The sequence below is a fragment of the Anas platyrhynchos genome, chromosome 1, assembly GCF_047663525.1.
Source record: "Anas platyrhynchos isolate ZD024472 breed Pekin duck chromosome 1, IASCAAS_PekinDuck_T2T, whole genome shotgun sequence".
Taxonomy (NCBI): domain Eukaryota; kingdom Metazoa; phylum Chordata; class Aves; order Anseriformes; family Anatidae; genus Anas; species Anas platyrhynchos.
This window is the reverse complement of record NC_092587.1, coordinates 108,172,557-108,198,493: the sequence shown is the minus strand read 5'-3', so window position 1 is coordinate 108,198,493 and position 25,937 is coordinate 108,172,557. Positions and strand designations below refer to the sequence as shown.

General features: G+C 45.0%; 1 protein-coding gene across 4 annotated transcripts in view; it reads left to right on the top strand.

The window, feature by feature from the left end:
* The first annotated feature begins 360 nt into the window (after positions 1–360).
* CYYR1 (cysteine and tyrosine rich 1) overlaps positions 361–25,937 on the top strand; it is a 58,081-nt gene continuing 32,504 nt past the window's right edge. The window contains exons 1-2 of one of the 4 annotated variants that reach the window (XM_072026171.1): positions 361–391; positions 2,910–3,012. In XM_072026171.1, the coding sequence (XP_071882272.1) occupies positions 382–391; positions 2,910–3,012 (113 nt within the window). In that variant the 5' untranslated portion in view covers positions 361–381. Of the gene's footprint in view, positions 392–477; positions 1,286–2,906; positions 3,013–25,937 lie in introns of those variants that run through there. The other 3 variants (XM_072026166.1, XM_027449258.3, XM_027449259.3) reach the window with 3 other exon arrangements.

Here is a 25,937-nt window from a genome sequence, read left to right as displayed (position 1 = left end):
TTTTTGTTGCCGCAGTAGAATAGCTAAATCCTTTTAAAAAATGTCATTGTATGTTTTTGTGTCAGCCCTCCCTTCTAAGCTGCCAACAGCAGGAAGCCCTTTATGAGCAGAAACACCTGTGGATTTTTCTCATTTTTGCGTGCATACTTCAGTGCTTCCAAGTGCATTCCTTGACTTGTAACTCTTTACACAAGGTCAGCGCTGGCCCTATTGTTTTGTGAGAACATGGGGAAAACATTCTGGCCTCTGGGCCCTGTCGATGGGAACTCTGGCACAGGCCTGATTGCCGCAGCATTTGAACAGTTATCAAAAATCTCTCCTGAAAAACACTCTAGAGAGTACGGCTCCAGCCGGGTCACGGAACAACTCTAACAGTGGACGATGCAGACAGGTTGGCTCGGGGTGGGGGTTGTAGGCTGCTGGCCGTGCTGTACTCTGCTCTGTGCCAGCTCGGCAAGAGCTGTGCTTCCTGGGGGCAGCAGGGGACCTCGCCACGCTTGGAGAGGTCCCATTGTGCTGTTGGAGAGGTCCCATTTTGCTGTCACTCGTGTAGATGGTATCTCGTGTTCACCAGGAGGTGCCATGCTTTGATGCCTCCCTCGCAGTTACAAACAGGGCATGGTTTTAACCCCAGAGGAGAGAGAGGAAGAAATGTAATAGCTCGGAAACCGCGCTTGCTGGAGGAAGAAGGAAAACAGCGCGGCCATCCAAACCCCGTTGGGGGAACGCAGACGAAAGATGCAGCTCCCAGCTCCCAGGCCAGAAGGCGAAACTCTGCAAAATCTTTGGGAAAGGGGCACGCGCCCCTGGGACACCCATCGGCGTGCGAAGGGGGACGGGGTGCGGAGCCTCCCCTCAGCGCGGGGGGCCGAGGGGCTCCCCCGAAGGAGCTCCCCCGAGCCCTCCTCACACCCCCGACGGCCGCAGGGCCTGGGGCAGACAAAGGCGGGGAAGGGCCAGGGGCCGGGCCGCGACGGGGCGGCCCCGCCGACACACAGACGGCGCCGCCGGCCCTGCCCGGGGGAGGCCCCGGCTCGGCGGGGGGCAGCGGGCCCGGACCGGCCCCGACGGCGCCGCCCGGCCCCGGCCCCGGCCCCGGCCCCGATCCCGGCCCCGGCCCCGGCCCCGGCCCCGGCCCCTGCCCGCCTCCGCCTCCACGACGGGGCGGGCGGCGGCGGCTCCGCGCCCGCTGCCGGCATGGAGGCAGCGCTGCGGGGCGGGCGGGCCCGGGGGGCGCTGCTGCCCTCCCTCCTCCTCCTCCTCCTCCTGCTCCTCTTCCTCGCAGGTCAGCGGGACGCGGGGCGGCGGGGCTGGGCGCCGCGGGGCGGGCTGGGGTTGAAGGCAAAATCTCCCGGAGGTTTTTTTCTTTGTGTCGCAGGGGCTGCGGTGTGCGGAGGGGGCTGGAGCCCGGCCGGGGGCTGTCGGGGCTGGGGGAGGCGGTGCGGGGCAGGGCAGGAGCCTGGCACTGGCTGTGCCATGCCGTCGTGCACATGCCCTCCTCCAGCATCGCACGGATTTAGGGCGCAGGTGGGCAGCTTCACCCGTGCCTTGGTGCTTGTTCTCACGGGACCAAGCCTGAGCAGGCTCAGGGAGCTGACCTGCTGAACCCCAGCCAGCGGGGTTCAGGTGGTGAGCTGCGGGATGGACCAGCAGCACCAGCAGCTCGCCACACGCTCACACGCAGGGGAGCCTCAGAGCAAGGTGGAGGCTTGCAGCCGGGGATGGGGCAGGAGGTGGCCAAGGAAGCAGCTGGGGTGAGGTGGAGTTGCCTGGGTCCGGTCAAACAGGGCCGGTGCGGGTGAGAGTGGGAGTAAAACCCACAGGGAGAGTGGGACCCCCCCAGCAAGGTCTGCTGCCTGGGGAAGAGGAGCCGCAGCTGGTTGGGAATGCAGAAGTGTGGTTAGCTGTCCTCGTGTCTAGGTCTCTGCTGTAGCAGCGAGCATCTTCAGGGCTGAGGCTCCATTTGTGGTCACAGGGGCTGCAGGTGAGCTCCTTGCAGTCAAGAAGGAGAGCCCAGAATGAGACGCAAGAAATATGGGAACCGTGTGGGTGCTTTTGCAGGACAGCGCCAGCACGCTGAGGCTGTACTGTAACATTTAGCTAGGGGGACCTGGCTTGGAGCTTCCAAAACACAGAGGAGCAACAGCTGTGCCGCAAACAAGCAATCGATAGCTTCAAAACAGCTCCTCGCTACAATAAAAGGATGTGTTCTTCCATACCTCTCACTTGTAAAGAGCTCCCTTACTGTTATTTTGCTGTTGGAGTTGCTCATCAATCCTGAGGAGCATTGCTGCTGAAGCTGCTCCTGGCCCCTGCTAGGCAGAAGAGCCCTTGGGGCAGCGGGCAGGGCAGTGCTGTGCCGTGCTGGCTGGGGCCCAGCTGCAGCCGGAGCCGGATCTGGAGGTGGCACAGCGCGAGGGCAGCGCTGCCAGCTGGCCAGGGCAGCTCTGAGCTCTGAACCCCGGTGTGCTGCGCCAGGCGGGGGGCTGGGGGGCAGCCAGCTTGCAGACAGCTTCATTCTCCTCTCCCTCTGCCCGACAGCACGGCACGGGAGGCAGCCTGGCCTCGAGTTTTAATCTGGACTCTTTGTTGGAGTGTAAAAAAAGATCATCCACCGTGACTTGACATTTTGAGATGCTCTTTTTTTATTTTAAGTGATTAAATATGAGAAGGAACTGATACAGCCAGCTACAAAGTACCTGTACACAAAGCACCTAAATCTGAACTTCTTACTGAAATTTTGAATGAGTGGGAATTGGCTGCCATTTGGATTACAGGGTCAGGTCAAGCCTCGAGTGAAGTCCTGTGATTGTATAAAACTGGTAGATTGCGTTTTCTTTAAAGCTGTGCTGTACAGATTTTTGTTGTTGCTGCTGTTTGACCGCATGAATGTTATTTTTATTCAGCAGAAGATTGTCTGGCTCAGTGTGATAATGACTGCAAGGCTTACTGCTGTGATGGGACTACTTCCTACTGCTGTTCATATTATGCCTACATTGGGAATGTCCTTTCGTAAGTATATTTGCTCTTCAGAAAAGCTGATGCACTGTGTTCATGGACTTGATGTAAACTCAGGTTGCTGGAAACTACATTTTGGCAAGAAACAGTGGCAGGGTTTGGGTTCTTGGGGTTTTAGTTCTTTTTTTTTTCCTTGCTAGTAACAAATATTGTTATTTCTGTAAAGTCTCACATCACATACCTTTTTGAAGCATGCTTATACCTAAAAAGCTTGCTAAAATTGAGGGTTACATCCTTAGATTATGTACTTTGATAGAGCCTTTTGAAGCAAGCTGTAGAGATACTGAGAACTTTGTTTCAAGCTCTTCAAGTGAAGAGGAACAGAAAGATTTTTTTTTTTTTTTTTTTTGTTGTTGAAATGCTTTGTTACAATACCTGAGTCAAGCCACTATTCAAATGACTTGGATTTGAGATTTGGGTACTTTTTTTTTTTTCTTTTTACTTACTCGTTTGTTTTCATTAAATGGCATTTTGGTTTTTGGTGGAGTTCATTGAATGGATTCTAGGTGAGGGTAATCTGATCCCTTAATGCTGTGGTACAAGTAGCACCTTTCACAGTGCCTAAAAAAAACCACAGCAGGTGAAGTGGAATGGGTATTTTCTGTCTAGAGAAAAGTATAGAGGTGAGCTGTTGATAAAAACCAGTCTCCAGTTCAAGTGTTAGCTCTTCGATCTCTATCGATGAGGAAGAAGAGAAGCCTGTGCACTAGCAGACTTGACTCCAGGCTCTGGGCTTCATTTAAGTGACAGCCCATAAGTATTACATTTGTGCATGTGGATAAACCTAAACAAAACATAAAATGTTCTGAACACAGAACATTTATGTTCAGAACATAAAATATTCTGAAGGTAGGGCATCTTAAATGGTGTCTTGTCAACCCCATCAAGTAGTTTTCTTAATCTTTAGCATGCAGTCTGTGCTGTGGTTTTGGTTTGTATTCTTGGCTAAAACCAGAGAAGGAAGGTGAGGCATGTCATATGAACTGCTCCGTGCTTAAGGAGGAGTGAGTGCAAAGGTGGTAGTTGCCGTTTCTAAAAGATTCATCTGTTGCAGGTTTTGTTTTAGCCATGGTACCTGGGGAACGTGGTAGTGTTCCCTTCAGCATATTATATAGCACTTTGAAGGAGTAGGCATAGTGACAGCATTTTAGTACAGAATTGATCCACAGCATTTATAGCAGATCAGAGCAGTTCTTGGTTTAAGGTAAATAAAATGGTGATAGAGCGCCAGAATACTTCATTCCTCTGGGAATAAGAAGGCATGCATTCAAGACAGATTACTGCTGGAGAATGACAAGTGATTTTGCTTTCTTCTCACTTAGGGAATGTCTGCTTTGATTTTTTTTTTTTCTTTTCTCGTTCCAAGATTGCTTTCCTATTTAAATGCATGGAAGGAGGTGCTGCTTTTGAATAGCTGATTCCAGCTCATGTGCAGTTAGAAATGATGGACTCAGCAGAATGGGATATTGCATCGTACAGAGGCTTCCCACAGAGCAGCAAAGCAAGTGGGTTTCGTCACCCACTTGCACATGAACATCATTGGCATTGGTCTAGCCTGATGTCAGAGCTGTACTGTGTAAAGGATCGGCCAGGGGATTCTTTAGTGGTTGCTGAAATGTTCAAACCACGGCCTTAATACCAGATTCACACTTGGTCTTTTGTATGCTTATTTAACCAAGGTAAACAGCTATTGAATTAGAGCTGAAATGGGAGTGACACTGGCATGTTGGAAAGGTTTGGGTGTATCTGGATGATTTTGAACACCGGAGTGGCTCTTACAAATACTGTTTGTCGCAGCATGACATGAAGGAGACATTTGATTCTTCTCATTTTTTTATGGTTAAGTACTCCAATTCATAAACTCGAAGACCAGTCAGGAGTCATTATACTCCTCTGACCTGACATTTTGTATGATTGAGCCACACCTTTTTTTCCTCTGAAATCTGTATGGGGTGTACCTTCTACAAACACATGGAATATCATACTGAAAACTTCAGTCATTAATGAGTTCACCGTCTGCCCTGGTAAACTCTTCTGTAGTTCATTTACTGATGTTGCTGGAAAATTTGGTTGGGAAATGAAGGCTGAAATTCCTAATGTCAGCTCTTACCTTATCTGTGAGTTTGAAATGTGGTCCTAAATAGTCGTCATGACAGCCTTCAACCTTATCGGTAAGCTGGACGAACTCTGTCAGCCTCATATGTAGGATCTGCTTTGTTTTGCTTTGCCTTGCCCAGGGGTCAATTCTTTGGCCTTCCTTTGAGCACCCTCTAGTATTTTCACTTCCTTCTGAAAATGTGTCTATCGAAGCTGAGCACAAGGTTTTGACAGAAGCCTGACTAAGATTATTTTTTTCTATGTCTGAGTATCTAGGTTTGGGTACGTATTTTGAAGCACTTGTCTATAATGATCACCACCAAAGACATAAGTGAACTTAGTGGTTTGTTCCAGGTCTAAGTCCTTAAGTCACTGCCCTCAGAACATGTCTGCTACTTTAAGCTTACAGATTGTTCTTTGCTAGGGGTTAGCAGCTTTAGTTTTATTACAGAAGAGTGACTTTAGATTGTATCTTCAGCTATGCTCCGTAACAATAACCATCACTTTTCATTCTTTAGCACTATACTGGTCTTTGTTTCATGTGACAGCATTTTTCCACAAAGTTTCATGTTGCCTCACCCCCAAAGGACAAACCTGTGAAATTACACTGTGAGATCTGTGGACTCTGGAAATCACCACTGGTGACCTTTCTGCTCATGTCTTTCTGTGTGTTGAAATCTTTCAAAGACCTATTTGTAATCCAACAAATGATGTGCCCTGATAGTTCCACATAGCGATATCCTTTCAATATCCTTGTTTGCTTGTATCATCATTCTTGATCTTACTGCCTGCACCAAACACCAAGTGGACTCGATCTGCACGGCTGCTTTTAGAAGTGCCTTTTTACTGCCTGAAGCACTGTTAGTAGTCCTTAGTGTTTTATTGGCTCCTCTGCTTCTTCAGAGGTTCCCTATGCTTCTTCATTTGTTTACCACTCATTTTTCTTCTCTCTCTGTTTTTTATACACTGGCACATCTTTCTGAGGTTTCTGTTCTTTATCTTCTCCAGGATGTTTTTTTCACAAGCATAACTCTCCCTTGCAGTTTTGGAAAAGCCTTTCAGCGTGTGGTAGGTTCCTTTTAAACAGCTCTGTGTTTTGCTTTACGTCTCTCACTGTTCTCTTTCTAGACCCATATGCCAACGACTGTGCAAACAGAATATAAACTCCAGGCAATAATGCACATCCTAATTTTAAAACAGAGTCACTGTGACTAGATCGTGATCGTTGATACTTAGGCAGCTTTTAGCTTTTCAGTGATTAATTAAGTCTCTTCACTCATTAAAATTAGATTCAACTCTGAGATATTCCATGTAGGGTTCTAGAGTTATCTATTTTAAGAAGCCGTCATCTTTTTAGGACACCGGGGAATTTTTTCTTTAGTCAGATGAGGTTTTCAGCAAACATCCTCCAGGCTGTGTGCATCTGTGATTAGCCTGTTTTTCTTTCTGCATATGAAAAACAGATGCAGAGTTATCAGCTCACTCTAGTGTTAGGACTTTGGAGATTTTAAGAGGTGCTCCCATAACACCCTCTTTAGCTGGACCACAGGTATAATCTAAGTATTCAAGGTCTGTGACTGAGTCACTTGTTATCCCATGAGCATCTCTAATGTAAAGTAATGCATCCTTCCTCCTCCTTCTCCCCCTGCTTTTCATGATCCCCTTTCAGAGCAAGTTGTTACAGCATTAATGTTCCAGCTATATTTCCTTTCCCACTACCTTTCGGTATTTACAGCCTGTCATTATTTCCTCTGATGCATGTGCATTTCCTCCTGTTTATCCACTAGGCATCTAGTGCTCAATACTTTGCCCTTCTAAAAATGTTTTTTTCTTGGACAAATTATAGATTTATGTTTGGACTTGTGCTATGTAATGGAGCTGTTTCTGTGCAATGAATGAAAAGATTCAGGGATGCCTGAGTGGTCAAACTGATCCTCCTGCTCAGCTTTTCATTCCTTACCAAACAGTAGAGTGGAGGCACCCTTTCCAGCCAGCCTTCAGCACCATCCCAGCCCTTTGAGGCAAGAAACTCAAATTCCCCTCCTCCTCAGAAGCTAGTTTCTATGCCTGTTGAAGCAATGGTGACTGACCTTTTATCAGTTTCCCTGTGTTGTGTCTACTTCTGCAACTTGCTGTCTGGCTGGGGACTGAGAGGACTGCAGTTGTGTTTCCTCTGTGACAGATGCTCCAGGTTTGCCCCCAGCAAAAGTATCTTCATAACCAACCAACGAGCAGCGTTTTGCCTTCTGTTACTCAGAGGATCTGGAGACATCTGGTTACTGCCTTCAGCTCCAGCCTCAAACCCCTGCGCTCCTCAGAGGCTCCAAATTTGCATCCATGAGTGTTTCTGCCAGCGCCCTATGTATTTGCTTCTAAGGCCCCAAATTGTCTGGTCCACATGCTTGGCCTAGTGGCTGCTGGGTTTTCTGTGGGCTAATTTCACACTTAGTTTTCTCCATCACCTTGTGCCTTGTGTTTACAGTGGCCCACATATACCTTTGGAGCCGCAAGGAGGTCCCTGGGAGGAGATGTCAGCAGTTGCGTGCTGACAGGACACACTCGGGATGCTGCTTTGCCCTTTCACTCTTGCCAGCAGCCATCAGTCCCAGACTCCAGGTGAACAATGAGGCACAAAAGACAAATAAACCAGCTCTTCTTTCAGATGAATGTTGCTGGGCCAGTTGGGTATTCGTTGGAAATGAAGGGGCTTGCGCCCAGATTTGGCCCACAGTATTTGTGAAAAGCCACTGCTAAAATATGCAGCCTTAGTGGTTCGTCCATCTTTTCCTGTGTAAGGCTTGAAGGGGAATAAACTGGAATATTAGCTAAAATGGAAGAAGGAAGCTAAGATGCGGTGGTGCTACACTAAGTCACAAAGTACACAAAGTTTCTTGGTAAATGTCTTCACAATGACTTACTCTAAGGGAACTTTCTTAGAAAAAAAAAAAAGTTCCAAGGACTTCAAAAATAACTGGGGGGAAAAGTAAGTAAAAACTTTAGGGAACTGTGATCTCATTACAGGTAGTGGATGGCAATTTGCAAGAGAGTAGGTGGAACAAATCTTACCAGAGATAATGAGGAAGCAGCAGCCTATTCAGTGACTGCTGAAACAGGTGCTATTTACGTGAACTTAAATGTATGTTGGAAAGCATGAGTTTTTTGCATGTTTTTTTGTTTTGTTTCAAGTCCAGGAGCTGCACAATGTGGCCAGGAAGGAAGGAAGGCAGACAGAGAGAATGGGAGGAAAAGAGGCAGAGAATATATTTAGCATAAAAGTCACATGCAGGCCTCAGCCTGTAAAACCGAAGAAAAAGACGTGCATAGTGTATGTCAGTGTGGCATTTGACATGAAGTACATCATAGCCAGTAGTACTACGAGAAGTGCAGATGACCTCAGAGACCCCAGTTTTGTTTGTGGAAGAAAGAATGTCCCTTAAGCTGATTCACTTAATATGGCAGCTTGAGTTGGAGGGTGGGTATGGAAGAGGAGTGCACTGAAGGGCAGAATTAACATTTTAAGAGTTAGGCATAGATAGATGTAGCCTCCAGGCTTCATAGTGAATAATAAAATAAAATTAAAAAAAAAAAAATCAGGAAGCTTGGCGTTCACTGTATATTCCAAATAATTAAAATTAGATATTTTCAGGCATCCCACAGTAAATATGTGAGGCAGCATATGGGTTGGGAATGGTTCTGTGTCTGCACTTCAGCTGCTTGGTACTCTGCTTAAAATAAAACTGGGTTCCTCATTGTCAGTGCAGTGTTCAGAATTTTCCCCGACTGGAGCACTTTTGGACAATATGTAAAACTGCAGTTCACCTGACAATTACCATGGCGTGCCTCTGGCTCTGCGATTTCTGATGCGACGCCGGAAGGAGAGACAAAGGCCTGCTTCAGTAACTATTTTTTCCAATTGGCTTGACTTGTGGCTTCTGGTCAGGAAAGCCTCCCTGAATGAGCACACTGAGTGCAGCCTGAAGTGCGAGGTGACGAGGGCAGAGCCTGAGGACACTTGTGTTGAGCGCTGGGGGCTGGCTGTAAACACGTCATTGGTACGGGCAAGGCTCCAGGACTAAAACTATTTCCCTTTCATTCTGTGTGAGAGGAGGATAGCAGTTCAGCCCTTCAATCCCTGTCTTCAACGTCTGCAGTACCTGTGGAAGTGTGCTGTTCATGCTTCAGCTTGGGAAAGCCTCCTCCAGAGAGGCATCCAGCTTGCTCTGTGCAGGGGGTTGATTAACTACAGCTCAGAGAAAGACCTAGGACCACGTTTTCATTGTAAGATCTGCTGGAGAGGGAGCTGATATTTGAAATGTGACCTTTGCTAAGCAGTTGAACTCCCAGTTGTTTTTTGTTCCATGCCTATTGTTCCAGCTCATATCCTTCAGTGGAGAATGTGCGATCAGATTTACGACCAGAGCAGTATCTGCTCCCGACGACGGATGCAGAGGAAACCCTTGTCAGCACCAGAATTAAAACATAGGGCGTCTCTTCTTTAGCCCTTTGTGTTTTTATTTCTGACCCTGTGTTGTGACAAGCAGCTCAAAATGGAAAAAAAAAAAAACTATTTTACTTGCCAAACAGAAACTCTCAAAAGATAGCTCCCACTTCAAGTTTCCCACCCCTTTTTCTTTTTTTTTTTCCTTTTTATTTGCACAGGGCATCTGACTAACTGTTTTGAAATGTTTAAGGCCAATGGGACTGGGACTGGATTCTTTTGGCTGTTTGTTTGTTTTCAGAAGTTTTGTTGTTATTTATTTATTTATTATTCAGTAAGTAGCTGTAAGAACTAGAATACCTTTTTAATGAAAACTGGAAGCCTTTGTAAACATGAAAGATCTGCTGTTCATGAGAAAAAAGGATAGCATGGTTGTGTGACGCCCTGAGTTCTTGACATCTCTGTGGATCATCTGTTTTTCATCACTTGGAAGATTGCTAGAATTTGGCCTGCAAATGGATGCATTAAGGTATAAATCACTGAAGTGCTGCCTGTGGCTTACAGAAAACTCACTGGAGGGGGGGAAATAAACATTCTTAAGGAATTCAGTGCAATTAACTTGCCTTTACTGCACTGTTTGCTTTTAAAAGATTTATTCAGTGAAAAGGTGAGATAATTTTGTATTTATCACTTGCAATTGTCTGTTTTGGAAGCTTGTAGGATTTTCCCACAAGGTTTGGTCGTGTAAAAGATGATTCTTTCTTAGCACTTAGTAAAACTGGCATAAAGAACTGGGCCTGGGAATTCTGTTGATCACAAGAACCCTGTCTGTCCTTTGTAAGAATTTTATCTTCTGTCTGTTATTTTGTACCCCTCCCCGTTTTTTTTTCCCTTTTTCCAGTATGAGAAAGGTACAGCCCTGAATTTTATATAAAATTGTAACTTTGTTAAGCCATCTGTACATCCAGAACTTTCAAGATAATTCAGACAGACTGCTAGGCACCAGTTCAGCAACTAGTTAAACGCACGTGTAACTTCAAGGCAGTGAGGAGATGCAGTGTATCATTCACCCTGTTGAAATCAATAAGCTAATTACTTCAGTGGGGATTTCATACACTGGCTGTAATGGGACGAGTTGTAAGCTCGAGTACCTTGTTGAATCCAGCTGTTAGAAAAAAGACACTTTTCTTTCATTTTTTCCATCACCGTGGTACCTTCCATGCTCTCTGCCACTTCGTGTTCCCTTGCTCCTACTTCAAGTGGAGGGAGGTCAGGAGATACACAGGACAAACCCCACCTTCCTGCACTGCCTCCCTGCATTTCTCAGACACATGCATGCCTTCCCTACCCTCAGCTGGAGAATTGCTGTTTTATTGGCTAATTCTGAGATTTCACTGAGCTCACAGGATTCTCAGGGGGTTGGCCTGATGAATTTTGTACTGGTTCCTCTGGAGTAAGTAATATCAGACTGACTCGGGGTAGGGTTATTAATGAAGATACTTCTGGGTCAAAAGCTGTGCGAGAGGGCCATTTGATGCTGTGCACACTGTAATTGCAGCCAGTCCAAATAACACCTGTAGCACTGGTTCAATATTTGAACAATATTCTCCTAGAAAGACAAACTCTCCAATCTTACATGTGCCTCTTTAAGGGACAGAAAGAAAGTTTGGAGTATATAAGTGAGTTATTAAAAATTAAAGGAAATGAACTATTAATTCACAGGGCAGCCACAAGTTCCTTTGAGATTTATAACCACCACGTAGATGGAAATTCCACAGTTAATATGATCTTTAGAAATTCAGTGAAGGTTTCTTAATAATTTTTCTCTATTAAAAAAAAAAAAAAAGTGGTGACATTTACTTTTGGAATATTCCTTTTTTTTTTTTTCTTTTTCCTTTAATGATTTATTTTAGTAAAATAAAAGATTTGTCCTGGGTCTTACTCTATATGTGAGTGTTTAGTATGGGATGGCAAGGCAGTAATACCACATGCTGGGCAGGCATGTTCCATCATCCTATCTCCCTCTGTTGGCTCATCCACACAGATAAGAGGTTTTTACTGCTGTCATTAAATGAAGTTATTCCTTTTGCTCTCAAGGGAGGCTTGGTTTAATGCTGAATGTTCCATCTTCTCTCTCTTTATTGAGGACCATGGTACAGTTTGTGACAAGCACAAGAGGATCTACTGCTATTGTTGAAACATCTGTTCATCAGCCAAGATGCAGAGAACCTTATTTTTGGATACCTTGTGGACTTCCTACACTGCTTTTGAAACATAAAGAGACTGTATAAATTCTCTGTATTTCAGCCCTTCTTACAGTCCATAGTCAAGGTGATCTAATGAAGGCATAATCTGGGTACTGCTGACCTGCAGCTATTTCCAGCTGCTAAGCAGCCCTATGGGCTGCTTTGTGTTAGTAAACTAGGAATAAGATATAAAATGCAGTCCCAAATGCATGTGCTGATGCGATCCCATTAACTGCAGTTTTGATCTGCAATTCCCTAGTACTGCTTGCTCCTATGCTGCCTGTGCATTTGAGTTTTTTGTTCCAGGAGTGGGGTGAGAGAGGACCTGGAGATAAGTAGTGCCCTATCATTCCCTCTCTTCACCACTGGTGCTTCCTGCTCCTCCCCAGTAAAAGGAACAGAATAGATACAGTCGTTTGGGGCACCAGGAAAACAGCTTTGGAGAGCAGTGGGTCCTGCCGTGGAAGGTGAGGGACCAGCTTCAACAGTGGATGTCTTGCATCCAGAAGACAAAGACCCCCAGGAGCAGATTGCAAGCCTGTGGTTAAAGTAACAACAGCTGGGGAGAACAGGAAGGTTGGCAAGGGAGGACAGGGGCTTGCAACTGCTGTCTGTTATGTTTTTTACATTATATAAGTGTTTACATATATTATTTAATTTATAAATTAATTATAATATATATATTGTTATATATATATATATAATTTTTATATATATTATAGGATCATTTAGGTTGGAAAAGACCTCTAAGAGTATCTGGTCCAACTGTTAACCTAGCACTGCCAAGTCCACCATTAAACCATGTCCCTAAGTTCTACATCTATATATTTTTTGAAGACCTCCAGGGATGGTGACTCAGGTACTTCTGTGTGCACCCTGTTCCTGCTTTCCTGTTTTCCAGCAACACTAAAACCATCTAGAGAAGCTGCTGGCATTACAGTCCTGTTTTGGTGTTTGTGTTGCTGAAGCACAAAATTGGTGGTGCCCATCATCTGTACTCGGCACTCAGAGTTCAAGGCTCTGTGACTTTGGTTGTGATTGAGTGGGGAGAAGGGAGAAACACTGCAGAGCTCATGTTCCCATATCGTGACACCTCTACAATAGACCCCTTGGCGTGGAGCAAATGAGAAACAGAAATACTTTGATAACATACTGAGGAGAATTCAGGGACAGAAGACAAACATTGGAAAGACCCTAAATTAATTACTCACTTAAAAGTAGTGCTTATAATATTATAGCATTTATATGATACATGACAGCAGCTCTTAATTCTGTTTTTTGGATTTTCCTTCAGCAAGTCCCTGAGCTTTAAGGCCTCTCCTCATCTGCTGCTTTGGAAATGTAAAACAACAGGAGAGAAAATAAGCAGCCAGCATAAATTTATCACTTACTTTTTATTGTTGGGACTAAAGCAGTGCTACTCATACTTTATACAAGACATTGGTGAAATATATCTCATGGAATATCTGAAGTTTTCCTGGAAGAGTAACAATAATTTTGTTAGTGCAGTTTTTTGTATAAAAGACTGCAGCTTTTTTGAAATCATCTTTGCTTCCCCCTTGTGTAGCATATGACCATCCAAAGGGTCCAAAATACTTACAGGCTTATCCTGTCAGGCAAAGAAACAGTGTCTGGGTATTGCTTGCCTGTAATCCACGTTGCAGTGGGCTGGTGATGGGCTAGTCAGTTCTGAATGATCTAGCAGTGTCAATGATCACAAATAAATGTAAATAATTTGGACTCTGGGCAGAATTTTGATTATTTGGAGCCAAAGTTTGACATCTAGATGTGGACACTGAGTATGTCATGGGTGAGCACATTGAGATGAAGACCTCCCTGGCCTTGCGTGTGAGGAGCCTTTTAGTGCTATGTCCAGCACAAAAGCTCTGCAGTTTTGAATGAAATTTCTTGGTGTTGATCTAATCAGAGGAATTAGTAACCTATTCTGTCAGAGCATCCGATGTGCAAATGCTGTGTTTTTCTATGGCAGCTGTTATTTTTGTCTGCCTTTCTGTTTGCCGACAGCTCTGCTCCGGGGCACAGCTTCTCCTGCACTGTAGTGTGCCGGCCGCTTGCTATGCCGCGTAGTCCTCATCCCCACAGACCTCAGTGAGGCTGTGTCCGACGATAGCTGATATATTGACATGGCTGAAAGCTAATAATGTCTGCTCAGCCCACTGTGGTAACCCTGTGTTTGGCTTGGCAATAGATGGCCTATTTGCATGAAGTGAAATGATGAAAATGGCTGACAGGATCACCAGGCTGCTTACCTCGCATTGCTTTCCTCATGTGGCTCCTTGCAGAGATAATGCAATATTAAATTCTGGTGGAGGGCAAAAGGATAGAGTTTCAAGGGGGCGGGGGATGGATGAAAAGTTATGGCCCTCATTCTCCATTTAAAATTGTTTTAAGTACAGCGCAATGCATCTTTGTTCCTGAGCCTTCATACTGTTGAATGAAGCTCAATGATTGAATTAGCATATTTCCAGAAATGTAATAAAATGTCAGCTTGACAGTAACGCTTTCAAAATTGCTATATGACGGGTGCTGTAAACATAGCGGCATGTCTGGTGCGTGTTTCAAGTACCACGCTACATCAAGATAATAAGATAATGCACTGAAATTAAGAGGGAAGCTGTGGTATTTAACATTTGTATTTGGTACATTTACATTGTTGCTACCTTCTAAAATAAGCCATTTTGCATTAAGATTCCATATCAAGAAGCAGGATTTTTCCTGCTCTCTCCCCACAGCCTCCCATCACCCTTCCTTTCCAGGAAGGTGTGTGAGGACATGCAGCCTGCTCACAAAATGGCTGGGATGGTCCGGCTGCCTGGCACAGCAGCGAATGGATCTGATGAACTAGGAAGGTCCCTTTGCATTAGCCACAGAAAGAGGAGGAATTTGGGGTCTGGACGGTTCATACCATTTGAAGCTCTAGGCAAGCTGCTAGATATGGGGACCCCTCTCTTTCTTTGAAGTCACAAGCTGACAGCAGCTATTTACAAGCCAGCCTCCAGGTTGATGTCTGCAGACAGGGCTGGTACTGTTTATCTAGCAGGCAGAATTGCCTCTGAGGGTGAACTGGCCTCTGCTCTGCTCCCATAGCAGCCCTGGCTTGTGTCACTCCTATTTAGGAAGTCATAAAGCAATTTTGCTTTGTTTTTTCAGCAGTGCATCCTTCTTTAAAGAAGTTGTTGGCTTTTTCCTCTTACAAGGGAGGTTGTGTTCTGCATGTCAATGAATAATTACCCAGAAGGATGCCCAGGGGGCATCTGAAGAGCCCTTGGTGTCCTCTGAAGGGTTGGGAAATGGTCCTGAAGAACCCTGTGCAGGCAGGGGGCAGTGGGAGGCTGCAGGGAGGCTGCTGCTATTGCAAGCCAAGGAGGGCTGAGTGTTCACTGGATTGTCAGGTATTTAAACAAGTTCAGGAAAGTAACGTCTGCAGCTTATCTCCATGTAATTTGAAATCTGTCTTAGGCTAAAGTGAGGTTATTTTGAGACAGCATCAATTAAGTTGCTGTATACTTCTGCTTTAGTTTTCTTCCAGAGAGGAGCTATCATTTGCAGAGCTACTTGAAATCCCAAATTACCCCAGGAACTTGCAATGACTAGGTTAGGCTCCCATTAAACATTAGCTCGTCTCTTTCTTGAAAAGTTGCGTTACTTGGAAGTTCTTAGTACTTAATATGTTGGGAGGTTACTTCTCCATGGGGACACTTGGAGTCTCATCCAGAAAGTCACCACGGTACAGCTGGACTGGCACAGTCCTGCCCCTTGTGTCATGCTCCTCAGCAGGCACCGTTCGAGGCCTGTGGGCCTAACCTGGTACTCAGCCTCTTGGCTGAGGTAAAGGTGGCCAAAGTGGTCCCCAGGGAGGCTGGGTCCTTGGCATGGAGGACACAGAGGCCTTGGGGGTGGCAAGGACATGCTCTCACTCTACAGGTGCCTTCTTGCACCTTCCCAGTAGCCTCCCAAAGCCACTCTGTGAGGACACAGCCTTGGCACTGAGAGAAGGCGCAGTACCTCTTCTAGCCAATGTGAAAGCAATTACTTCTCTGCGAGACCGCTAACTGGAAAGCAAATTAGGAGTTAGTAGCCGCTGTTTAAACCTGAAGGAGCTATGCCTCCCATGACGGTTTTCACTTTGGCTTTGTTATGTGTCGGTAATTTAATCTACGTTTCAGGTGCCGATAAGGCTTTGTAATGAGATGTCATTGTTTTTCTAGGCTGCATATTTGCTGCGCTCACACACAAAAAAACGTGATGTGTGGATTTGTGAAACAAGCCCGATGATTTATTGCTGCTAGCTGTCACTTGCACCAAGTGGTTTTAATAACTGCCAGAACTAACAGCTCCTTCATAACCACCAGTAGCACCGCTATGGCTGCTGCCATATTTTTGTCACTCTCGTTGCTTTTTCAACTCATGTCAGGAGATGCAAACCATCAATAAATTAATCAAAGTCATCAAGTCACTTGATTTGCACTGACATGCACTGGCTGAAAATAAAGTCCGATGTGAGAGGTGCGACCACATTGTCCTCCCAGACTAGCCAGCAGCATTATTTGGGCCATCTCTCCATGACCATAAGGATTCCTGGTGCTCCACTGCCTGCACTTGGGCTTGAGAAGCACTTTTTTTTTTCCTGGTAGTGTCTGCAAAATCCTCATACTTCACAAGAGCAACAAAAGCCCATCCATCCGGGGGCCTAAGCCATAAAACAGAGATTGGAGGCCCTACTGCATCCTGTGAGTTCAAGTCTTAGGGTTTGGATTTTGTGGTCTAACCTACTTAAGAAGTTGCTCGAGGCTGAACTTCAAACTGGCCCCTACTCAGTAGCCAAGTGTTTTCAGTCCTGTTTTATTCTGAGGATTTTAACTGCTTCTTCCTCACAAAATAGCCACCTTATTTTACTTTTATCTCTGTCCACCTGCCTGGCCTGCCAGTGGGCTTGGAAAGCTTTTGTGACAACTGCAGTGACACAAAAACCTCGGCAGCGAGCACGTTGCTTGGAAGAGCTCCCCTCACCAGGCTTTTGCTCTTCTGCTCTAGCAGTTCCACACAGGCCCAGAAGCCAAAATAAAAACAGTTTGGGCCAGACCATGCAACTGTTCCCCAGCAGCGACAATGCTGTGCCTCTTGTGCTGCAGGGATGCACGTGGCTGTCCCAAGGCACATCAGGCCATGGCCCCAGGTGGGAGCTATCACTGCCTCTGCCAGCAGATCTCTTCAGAGGAAATCCTGCACTGCAGCAGTGTTACTCCTCTGCCCCCAGTGCCTGCTGCTGCTTCTCCCAGCCTGAAAGCCCCATCCTCCCAGAAGGTGTTTGGCCGAGAGCTGTCCATCCCCGTGAGCAGGATCCGAGCCCGTTCTTCCCTGCCGCATGCCAGGGAAGCGCTCTCGGGGGACAGATCGGTGACCTTCCGCGGGACGACGCTGTTGTGTAACTGCTCCTTCATTAAGAAGTTAAAAGGATTAAGAACTGGCTGACATGTCAGAAAGTGGAGGCAGCAAAGAATTACTGTGTAATAAGGGTTGTTTTCAGCAAAGTTGGTTGGGGATTAGCACTAGCACTGAAAATTTTCCGATGCCAGACAACCTAGGATGTAAATGCAAAATCCCTGCTCAAAAGTGTGTGTGCGTGTGTATGTGTGACAAAGATACATCTTAAATGAACGCACTTTGGAAGTTCTCATATTGAAGGGCAGTTCTGTGACCTTAATTTGTTCCTTTTCAGTGTATTTTTGAGGTGCAGGCAATTACATAGTTTCCACAGAGCAGCAGGATTATAACATCTGCATGGCTTTTGCAGAGATATTTTCAATGTATAAGGGCATGGACTTCTCTATACAAAGTTAAACTTAGACCCTTAATGCATATTACTCGCAGTAGCATAAAAAAGCCCCTCTCTGATCTTGATATGGGAGATTTTGGAGCAGAAAGTGTCTCAAGCCACTCATAGCCAAAATTCTTTACCAGGCCTAATTAAAAACATAACAAACTGCTTTACAGCCTCTACGTTCAGAAGTTCTGTGGGATCCCAGATCCTGTTTTCATGCATCCAGCAAGAGGTTCACTTCCAGACAAAAAGCATTGGGAAGTCTCAAAAAACCCAGGCTTTCTGCAGATGGTCTCCTGTGGGTAGGGGCATCCAGAGTCCCCCCTGGCTTTTGGAGCACTCACTTTCCATGACCAAACTTCCCAGTGTTGGAAAACTGAATGTCTTTGTGTACGCTGACTTCATGGTGTGCTTCCTGACTTCATAGTCTTAGCAGCATGGCTCTTTCCTGTTCCTCTTTAAACAAATAAAAAGAAAATGCACTCACAAATATCTCAAAAAGTCCTTGTACTCTCTGCTTGCTCAATTACTCTGATTCTTGATCCCTCCAGACTTTCCACTAACATTGTTACATTATTTCTGTTAAACCATGAAATATAATAAATAAGCTCTTAATCAGATGTGACTGCATTTCTATTTCTGAAAGCTGTCCAAGATGGCAAATTAAATTGGGGGGCGGGGGAGAGGGCATTGCGCTGTGATCCCTGATAGTTGAATATAGGTTGAAAACTCCTTTGAATTAGTGCCATCAGATGCAATACAAAATATCTGGAGTTTCAGGGCATCTTCTCAAATAAAGGTCAAGAAGAGAGTGAAAATAAGCTCTATCCTGTTTGAAATAGATTTCAGTAACAATATATTCATTCTCTTAAGCTACTTAGCATATTTTTCATAGCAAGTGTTATATTTAATCTATGGAACAGGATTTTTTACTTGCATTTTTAGCAAGATATTTTCAAGACTCTTTAAAAAATGAATCTGCCTTTATATGTCTGTCTCAGGCTTAATTTCTACAGTCTGAAAACAGATTTGCAGTGGTCCTGAAAATGCCAATTTGATTTATCCTTAAGTCAGTGGGAGTGTTGTTGAGGCTATAGAACCGGACGGGTAATAAATGCTTCTGGTCTGTGTGCACAGCGATGGTTGATGCATGGTTCGCGCGTGCCATTTTAATCTCCAAAGTAAATAGGCAAGAGTGATGGTTGGAGCCCATTCGTCATAGCAGTGCAGTATCAGTGTAGTGTCTTTATGCCATTCTTTCTTCTCTTTCTGAAGCAGGAGGTTGTACAATCCAACTGAGTGCAGGGCAATGGGCTGTAGCAGGTTGTCCAATGTCCATCCGCTGGAGTTTGCTCCATGATGCAAAGGTGCTGGCAGGGTTCAACATGAAGGTATGAGAAATGAGGGGTGATGATGGCGCGTATCTGCCCCCTCCAGGGGTGCTTTGCATTCAAGGAGAGGCAGGAAAGGTGTGGTAGAAGTTGTCAGCCTCCAAGAAGAAGGAGCAGTTCGCAGGGATTTTCCTCCTATGTTGTGGAACAACCTGCAGAGTGTGGGAACCGAAAGGGGTGGCAGAGGAACATCATCTGCTAATCCCTCTCCTTCTGGAAGCCTGTTCTGTTTTGGGGATGTAAGAAAGTGGCCAGAGCTGTTTTATGAATCTCGCCCTGCCAGATGGCTGGGATGCTACCTGCACGAGCAGCACGTGGTGGCATACAGCAGGGGATGTTTCCTGATGGCCCCTTGGGGCAGCTCTTACAAGGAACGGGGTGTAAGGAAAAAGCATTCACTGCTAAATACATGGTGGTGTCTGGCTCTAAATGTTACCTTTCCAACGCCAGTACAGGCTTTTGAAAGAATCTGTGGTTAGTGGGAGCTGGAGCAGCTTTATACTAAGGAGTGTTGTAGCATTTTCTGAATCGTCTTACAAGGGCCAAAGTGCTGTTTACAGTAGTGTTTATTTTGTAAGTACAAGTGGTTATGCTGAGAGTGTATGGATTTGCTGCAAACCATGTAACTTTTTTTTTTCTTTTCGAAAAAAAAGCGTTTTTTCTTGAAAACCGCTTGTGTTGTAACCTGTGTCCCAGTCCAGGCCCCCAGGAATTCAGCAGAAAGTTTCACACTGTATTTCATGGGCTGTGATAGAGGAGACCAGAGGACCATCACCTCCTTGGTGGCAATGCTACCCTCTCCCCCTCCACCCGAACAGCAGTGCCATTTGCTTCTCAGTCTTGCTGCTGAGCTGGCCAGTCAGCCTCATGGCTGGCACCGGTTGTGGTGGCTTAATAGCCGGTTATGGCTATTGGGAGCTGGATCCCTTTCAATTCAGGAGCAGGCTGAAGCCATCAAGCAGTTTCGCTGCTGGTCTTACAGCAGTGGCTTCTGAACTGATCACGTAGAGGTATATTTTATTACAGCTCTCTTGGATGTCTCAAGCCTCCCTTAAGCAGCACATTTAAAAATCAGTGTAATCTCCATTTAGAACCTGAAGCAAAGTCATATGCTGAAAACAAGGCTGCGGAGTTTGGCTCCAAGAGAAGTGCTTTGATGTAAAGCAGATACATTTTGAATCTATTAGCTTAATGTCAGGAAGCAGGACAGTGAATATTGCAACGTATAGTCCATGTCTAGAAGTTTCCAGCAAATTAGTTATAGTGCCACAAAGAAGGCAATGTGTAACAAAGACAACGCTTGCAAAAATAGCTAATGTGCCGTCAGCTTTAGGGCTCCATTTAAAAGGCAGGGTGATAATGGAAGCACATAATGTTGCTCAGGCATGAATATCTACTGCTGTGATCTGTAGGTCATACTGTAGCTGCTCTCTAAATTTAAATAGGTACTTACTGTGTGCCTCTGCACCAGATGGCGTAGGTTTAGCACAGCCTGTACTGCACCGAGTGAAATGGAGCCTTTTGCGTTGTTGTTGGGAAGGATATGTCCAATAAGTTAGAAATACATGAAGTATAGGCTTTTATTCCCCACAAAATGCCCTTCGCTGCAGTGTCTGTCAGTCAAACAGACAATGCTCTAAATGAATGAGTAACCAAAGGGGGGTCCCAGGTGGGAAAAAAAGTTATCAACTTGCGCAAATGCTTGATTTCCTGAAAAATTCCTCCTATTGAGATACAGGGTTGTAGCCAGACCAGCTACCTTTAATAAAGCATAATCTTTTTGGCAACTCACTGTAGTGGTCTCCCATTATCTCTTTGGAAGGGAGACGTATATGAGCAGTCTGTGGTGCATTTATCCTGATGTTCAAACAGAGAGTTACCAACCCAGGAATTTATAATTCCACAGGCAGTCCATGTAAGTAATTTTCAGCATTCTCACTGGACTTAAGCTCTTTTTGTAATCTGTTTTATCCGGGACGCTTAGGAATTGTCCATGCCCTCAGAAAGCTGTGCCCTTAGCTGGCAGAGGCTGTGTGGCATGCTCGGTTGCTCAGCTCAGCTTCGTGCATGTCTCTTGGCTCCTGGGCTGGATTCACAATGGTTCTGGCATTTATAAGTATCACTGCACACACAGTACCTCCACAGTAGTCTATTTATAGTGCAGGCTTGAAGGAAATATAAATTAAGGCATGCACACTAACTAGTGACTGAGATAGGACGTGTTTTAGGGCTGAATGGAAGGCAGGTCAGCTGACCTTTGCTTTGCCAAATAGGAAATATATTTTAAAAAATAAAAAGAAAAAGAAAGAAATCACGTTTCATTAAAATAAAAGTAGCTAGCTATTCTCTAATCAGATGCCTTCAGAAATGCTAGGCAGTAACAACCACCATTTTCCTGCTTGCAAGGTGCTACATAACCACCATTATTTCCTGATGTTTCAAAGGAAGCAAAATTGGGTTTGTTCTCCTGAGAGTCAATTAGTTGTCTACTGGTAAATATTACTAAATCTGTAGGTAAAAAAGAGTAATGCTTCATCTGCACTACAGAGAACAGGTCAATTGTGTAACTGTTTCTGTAGAATTCATTAGTGAGTTGCACGTCAAACAGGTTAATTTGCAGAGATTTGTGCTCTTCAGCCCCAGGTCCTCCAAGCTATGAAGCTGCTGCCCTTGCTGAGGACTCCGGTGCCCCAGGGTACCCATTTACCTGCTGCTTTTTTTAAGTCCCAGCTTCCGATTTCCAGCTAAAACAGGAGTTAAATTTTACAGGTGTAATCTAGTAGAGCGAGGGGATATCCCTGTCAGAGGCTTTTTCCACTGTCTGCTCTGCATTACGGGGATACTGGTTTGATGCTTGTGTTATCAGATCTGCCTCCATCACTTCTCTGTGGGCTTCCAAGGACCAGCTTTGTGACAGCGTGTCACTCTAGACTGTGGCCACCACTTTAATTACAGAATACGAACTGCTGCTAGGGGAAAGATAATTACAGTACAAATAGTGTTGTTTCTCTACGATAAGATATGCAAGTGTAGTGTTGAGAGCTAGTGTAAAGAAAAGCAAAATTAGCCCTAAAACATAAAATAACTGCTTATTCCAAGCTGAGTTTTTAAAGAGAAGTCATTTGCAAGATGAAATCTTAGCTCCTTTCGTATGGATAAGAAGTTGGGAATTGGCTGTTAAGCCAAGGATATCGTAAGTTGCTCTCATACATTTAAAAAAAATTCATTATACTTTTTGAAGAAGGAGCCTGCCCATTCTCTCCCATTTATAAATATTTCATGCTGAAATAATGCATGAGGTAGCAGAGCTCACACCATGCTGCAGGGCTGGCATCTCTCTTTTCAGATTCTGATTGAAGTGGATCACTGGGGAACTGAGCTTGTGCTGAAGCCAGCATACCCAAATCTGCCTCAGTAGCAGGCAGTTTGCTTCTCAGCAGAAGCGTATTAGGGAAACAATTTGGCTAACCAGGACTGAGTGCATTTGTGTTACTCATTCTTTAGGCCGGTATAGAAGTGGAGCTTTAAGAAAATAGGGGGAAAAAAAGGTTGCGTCTAATGTTATTCTTTAATGCAATTACAAATGCATTGGCCTTTTCACCAGGTAGCGGATAAATGAAATCAGTGCGTGAGTCATTAAGGAAAAAGCTGTCTTTTTTCATCTTCAATTCTTTTCTGGCCCAGAGGTTGAGATTTTGGGCTGCTAGTTAACCAGGGTAATTAAAGAAGCAGTCACAGGAGACAGCCATGGGAAAGAAGGAGAAAACCTCTTTTCCTCTTCGTGGCTTTGGGGAGGAAAGGTAGATTCCCTGAGCACCAAGTCGGGAGTGTTTCATGGAAATGGGGTTTGGCTGCACTGGCGTGTGGTGGTAGAAACCATGGGTGGGTGAGCAGCGAGGTGGTGAGGGTGCCCGACAGCCAGTGCTCCCTTCTCAGAGCAGATCCTGGACCTCTGTGAAATGGAGTCTGCCAGATCTAGGCAGGACGTGGGGAGAGGTGAAATGCAATTCTGGGGATGCTGTGTAATGAATGCATGAATGCCCAGCGCAGCTTGTTATTTATCATGCAAATAAAGTGTACAGGGCACGCTATATAGTGTAACTCAGTACTATTTATAAACCCAAAGTCAGCGCATTTTATCTATGTAAAACACTTAATTTCCTGTGCTCCATCTCTCCTAATGCTCTATTTTGTCATAAACTCCACGGAATATGGGTATTCCTGGAGGTCATATGTTTCCAGTTATCTATGAGGGAAAATGTAAAAGAACTTGAGCCGAAATAAACACCCTGCCAATTAAAATATAATATGCTTCCTTTTCTGAATCACTAGCAATTTGCATGATCTGGTCAGAACTACTGGGAAAAAGTCCTTGGAGAAATATTACAAAATGCCCAGATGATTTGCATATTTAAACAATTTATTCAGCAATCTGTTAAATCTTAAACGATCTGTTGAAATGGAAAACATAAATCATGCGGTATTTTAGCACAAAGGGGGTTTCTTCATCAAAAGATAAAACTTAATTGTACACTGCGTTTTTCTCTTAGCAGGATTTTTTATCCTGTTAAACCTTTATAAGGTCAGTAATTAATTGTTTTACCAAGCCAGTGGTTTGTAGGGGATTATCGGCATCATCCCTGTTTCTAATGCGTGGGAGAGAAACACATGTTCCAGCAATACTCTAGTTTTTGTGATTCATCAGAATTATCTCAGCTAATACTGGGATCTCCTTTTGGTTTATTTTGTGGAAGTATCAAGGACAAAATGAGGGTTGAATTGCTGGATTATTGACTAGTAAAAGTCATAGGTAAATTCTTGGCTCTGGTGCTGGTGTCCTGGGTAGCCTTGGGCAATCTGTCATCAGTTTGGCCTGTAAATGCCTTGCAGGAATCGAGTGTTCCCAATTCTGTGGGCATGTGTGTATTCTTTTTTTTTTTTTTTTTTTTCAGGCTCAGTAAGTTAATAGCCTTGGTTGAAACCCTGTGGTACTGTTAGTCATAATAAAGCATATTCCCTATTTACTAGATGCACTTTGACAGAATTTAGGAGTGAAATTAAATCAGAATTACCTCCACATTTTATACAGCTCGCAATCCCAAAGCTGCAAGGAAACAGATACTACTTTACAGCTCCTTTTGGAGGTAACAGAAAATCATTTTTCCCCTCCTGTGTTTGCAGTAAGGCACCATGAGATGAAGTGAGTTGTCTAAATATTTTAAATGAGCAAGGAGTAGAATTATATCACCATGCATAACCCAGTTCTCCTCATATCTGGTCCCTTGCTGCAATAACTGCATCTCTGTGCAAATCTTTCCCAGATGCAAATTGGCAAGGTCTTGCTCAGCTAATGTACTCAGTCCCTGATCTTACCCTGCAGGCAGTTGGCCCCAAAGTTGGAATTTGGTTTCTTTAAAAGTCATTCTCATTGTTTGAAAAGACACAGGCCATTCTAGCTGCTGACCCAGGAGACTTAGAAACTGATGGGCAAATCTGAATGCAGAAAACAGACACTGGTTAAAATCCAAGTGCATATGTGATACCAGTTGTTTTAACATTACTATAATCAAGTAATTTCTTGTGGATAATTAAGTACTTGGAATTCTTTTGTCTTGCATTAGCTGTTTCAAGCATCAGGAAGAGGGTGGTTGTTCTTCTGCAAAAAAAAGCAAACACATAATTAGGTTAAGTAAAAGTACTGACAGAGTGACAAGGACGAATTACAAAATGCAAAACTGCATTGAAGGAAGAAGGATTGCATAGGTGCTGCTGTCTCAGCAACCTGAATTGTGCCAACATTTCTTGTGTTTCTGTGTTGGGGTGACCTTGGCTGGCAGCCAGATGCCCACCCAGCTGCTCTCTCACTGTTCCTCCTCAACAGGACAGGGGGAGAAAGTGGGATGGAAAAGCTCATGGGTCGAGATAAGGACGGGGAGCTCACTTACCAGTTACCATCATGGGCAAAGCTAGACTTGACCTGGGGGAAAACTAATTTAATTTATTTCCAATTAAAAATAGAGTAGGATGGGGAGGAACAAAGATAAAATCTAAAAACACCTTCCCTTTGACCTCCTTTTCTTTCCAGGCTGAATGTTGCTCATTCCTGAGTCCTCCTCCCATCTTCTCAAGGAACACGGGGGATGGGAAATGGGGACTGTGGTCAGTCCACCTCTTCTCTGCCATTCCTTGCTCTTCACGCTTTTCCCCTGTTCCTTTGCCACAGGCTGCAGCTTCCTTCACACCATATCCACCTGCTCTGGTGCGGGGTCCTCCACAGGCTGCACTGTGGGTATATATGCTCCACTGTTCTCTCTTTCTAGATCTGATGTGGTACCTGGGGCACCTCCTGCCCTCCTCCTGCTCTCTCCTTGCTGTCTGTGCAGGGCCACCCCTCACACCGCTCCCCTCACTGCCCCCTGCCCTGCGGTGTTTGCCCTCCCTTCCCCAGGCTGCCCCTGAGGTGAGGCGCCGCCATTTTGGTGCCCAGCGATGGGGCCGTTGGGGCTGGCTGGGGCAGCACCGGCATCACCTCACGCAGTGACCCCACAGCACCTGGCTATAAACACCTTCACACCTACAGCCAGTAGAGTTTCAAAATCTAAATCTGTTTATGTTCTAAATTAGTATGTATCCCCAAAATTAACTCTGCAGGGATAATGCACCGTAGCTGCTCAACCTTGGATAAACTGGGATTTCAAGGATTAATGGTGTCCAGGACCTTGGTCTCTCAGGTAGCAATAGACTTGAAGGTAGTGTCGTTACTCAAGCACAAACCTCTGGCATGAGGATGTGCCTGTGGGGACCAGTGCAGTGAATGCTGTGAGCTGAGCCGCCACTCTGTGTTTTGGGGTGCCCTGACCCTGACAGGGATAGATGCAGGAGAGGAGTCTAGCAGAGTTAAAGCT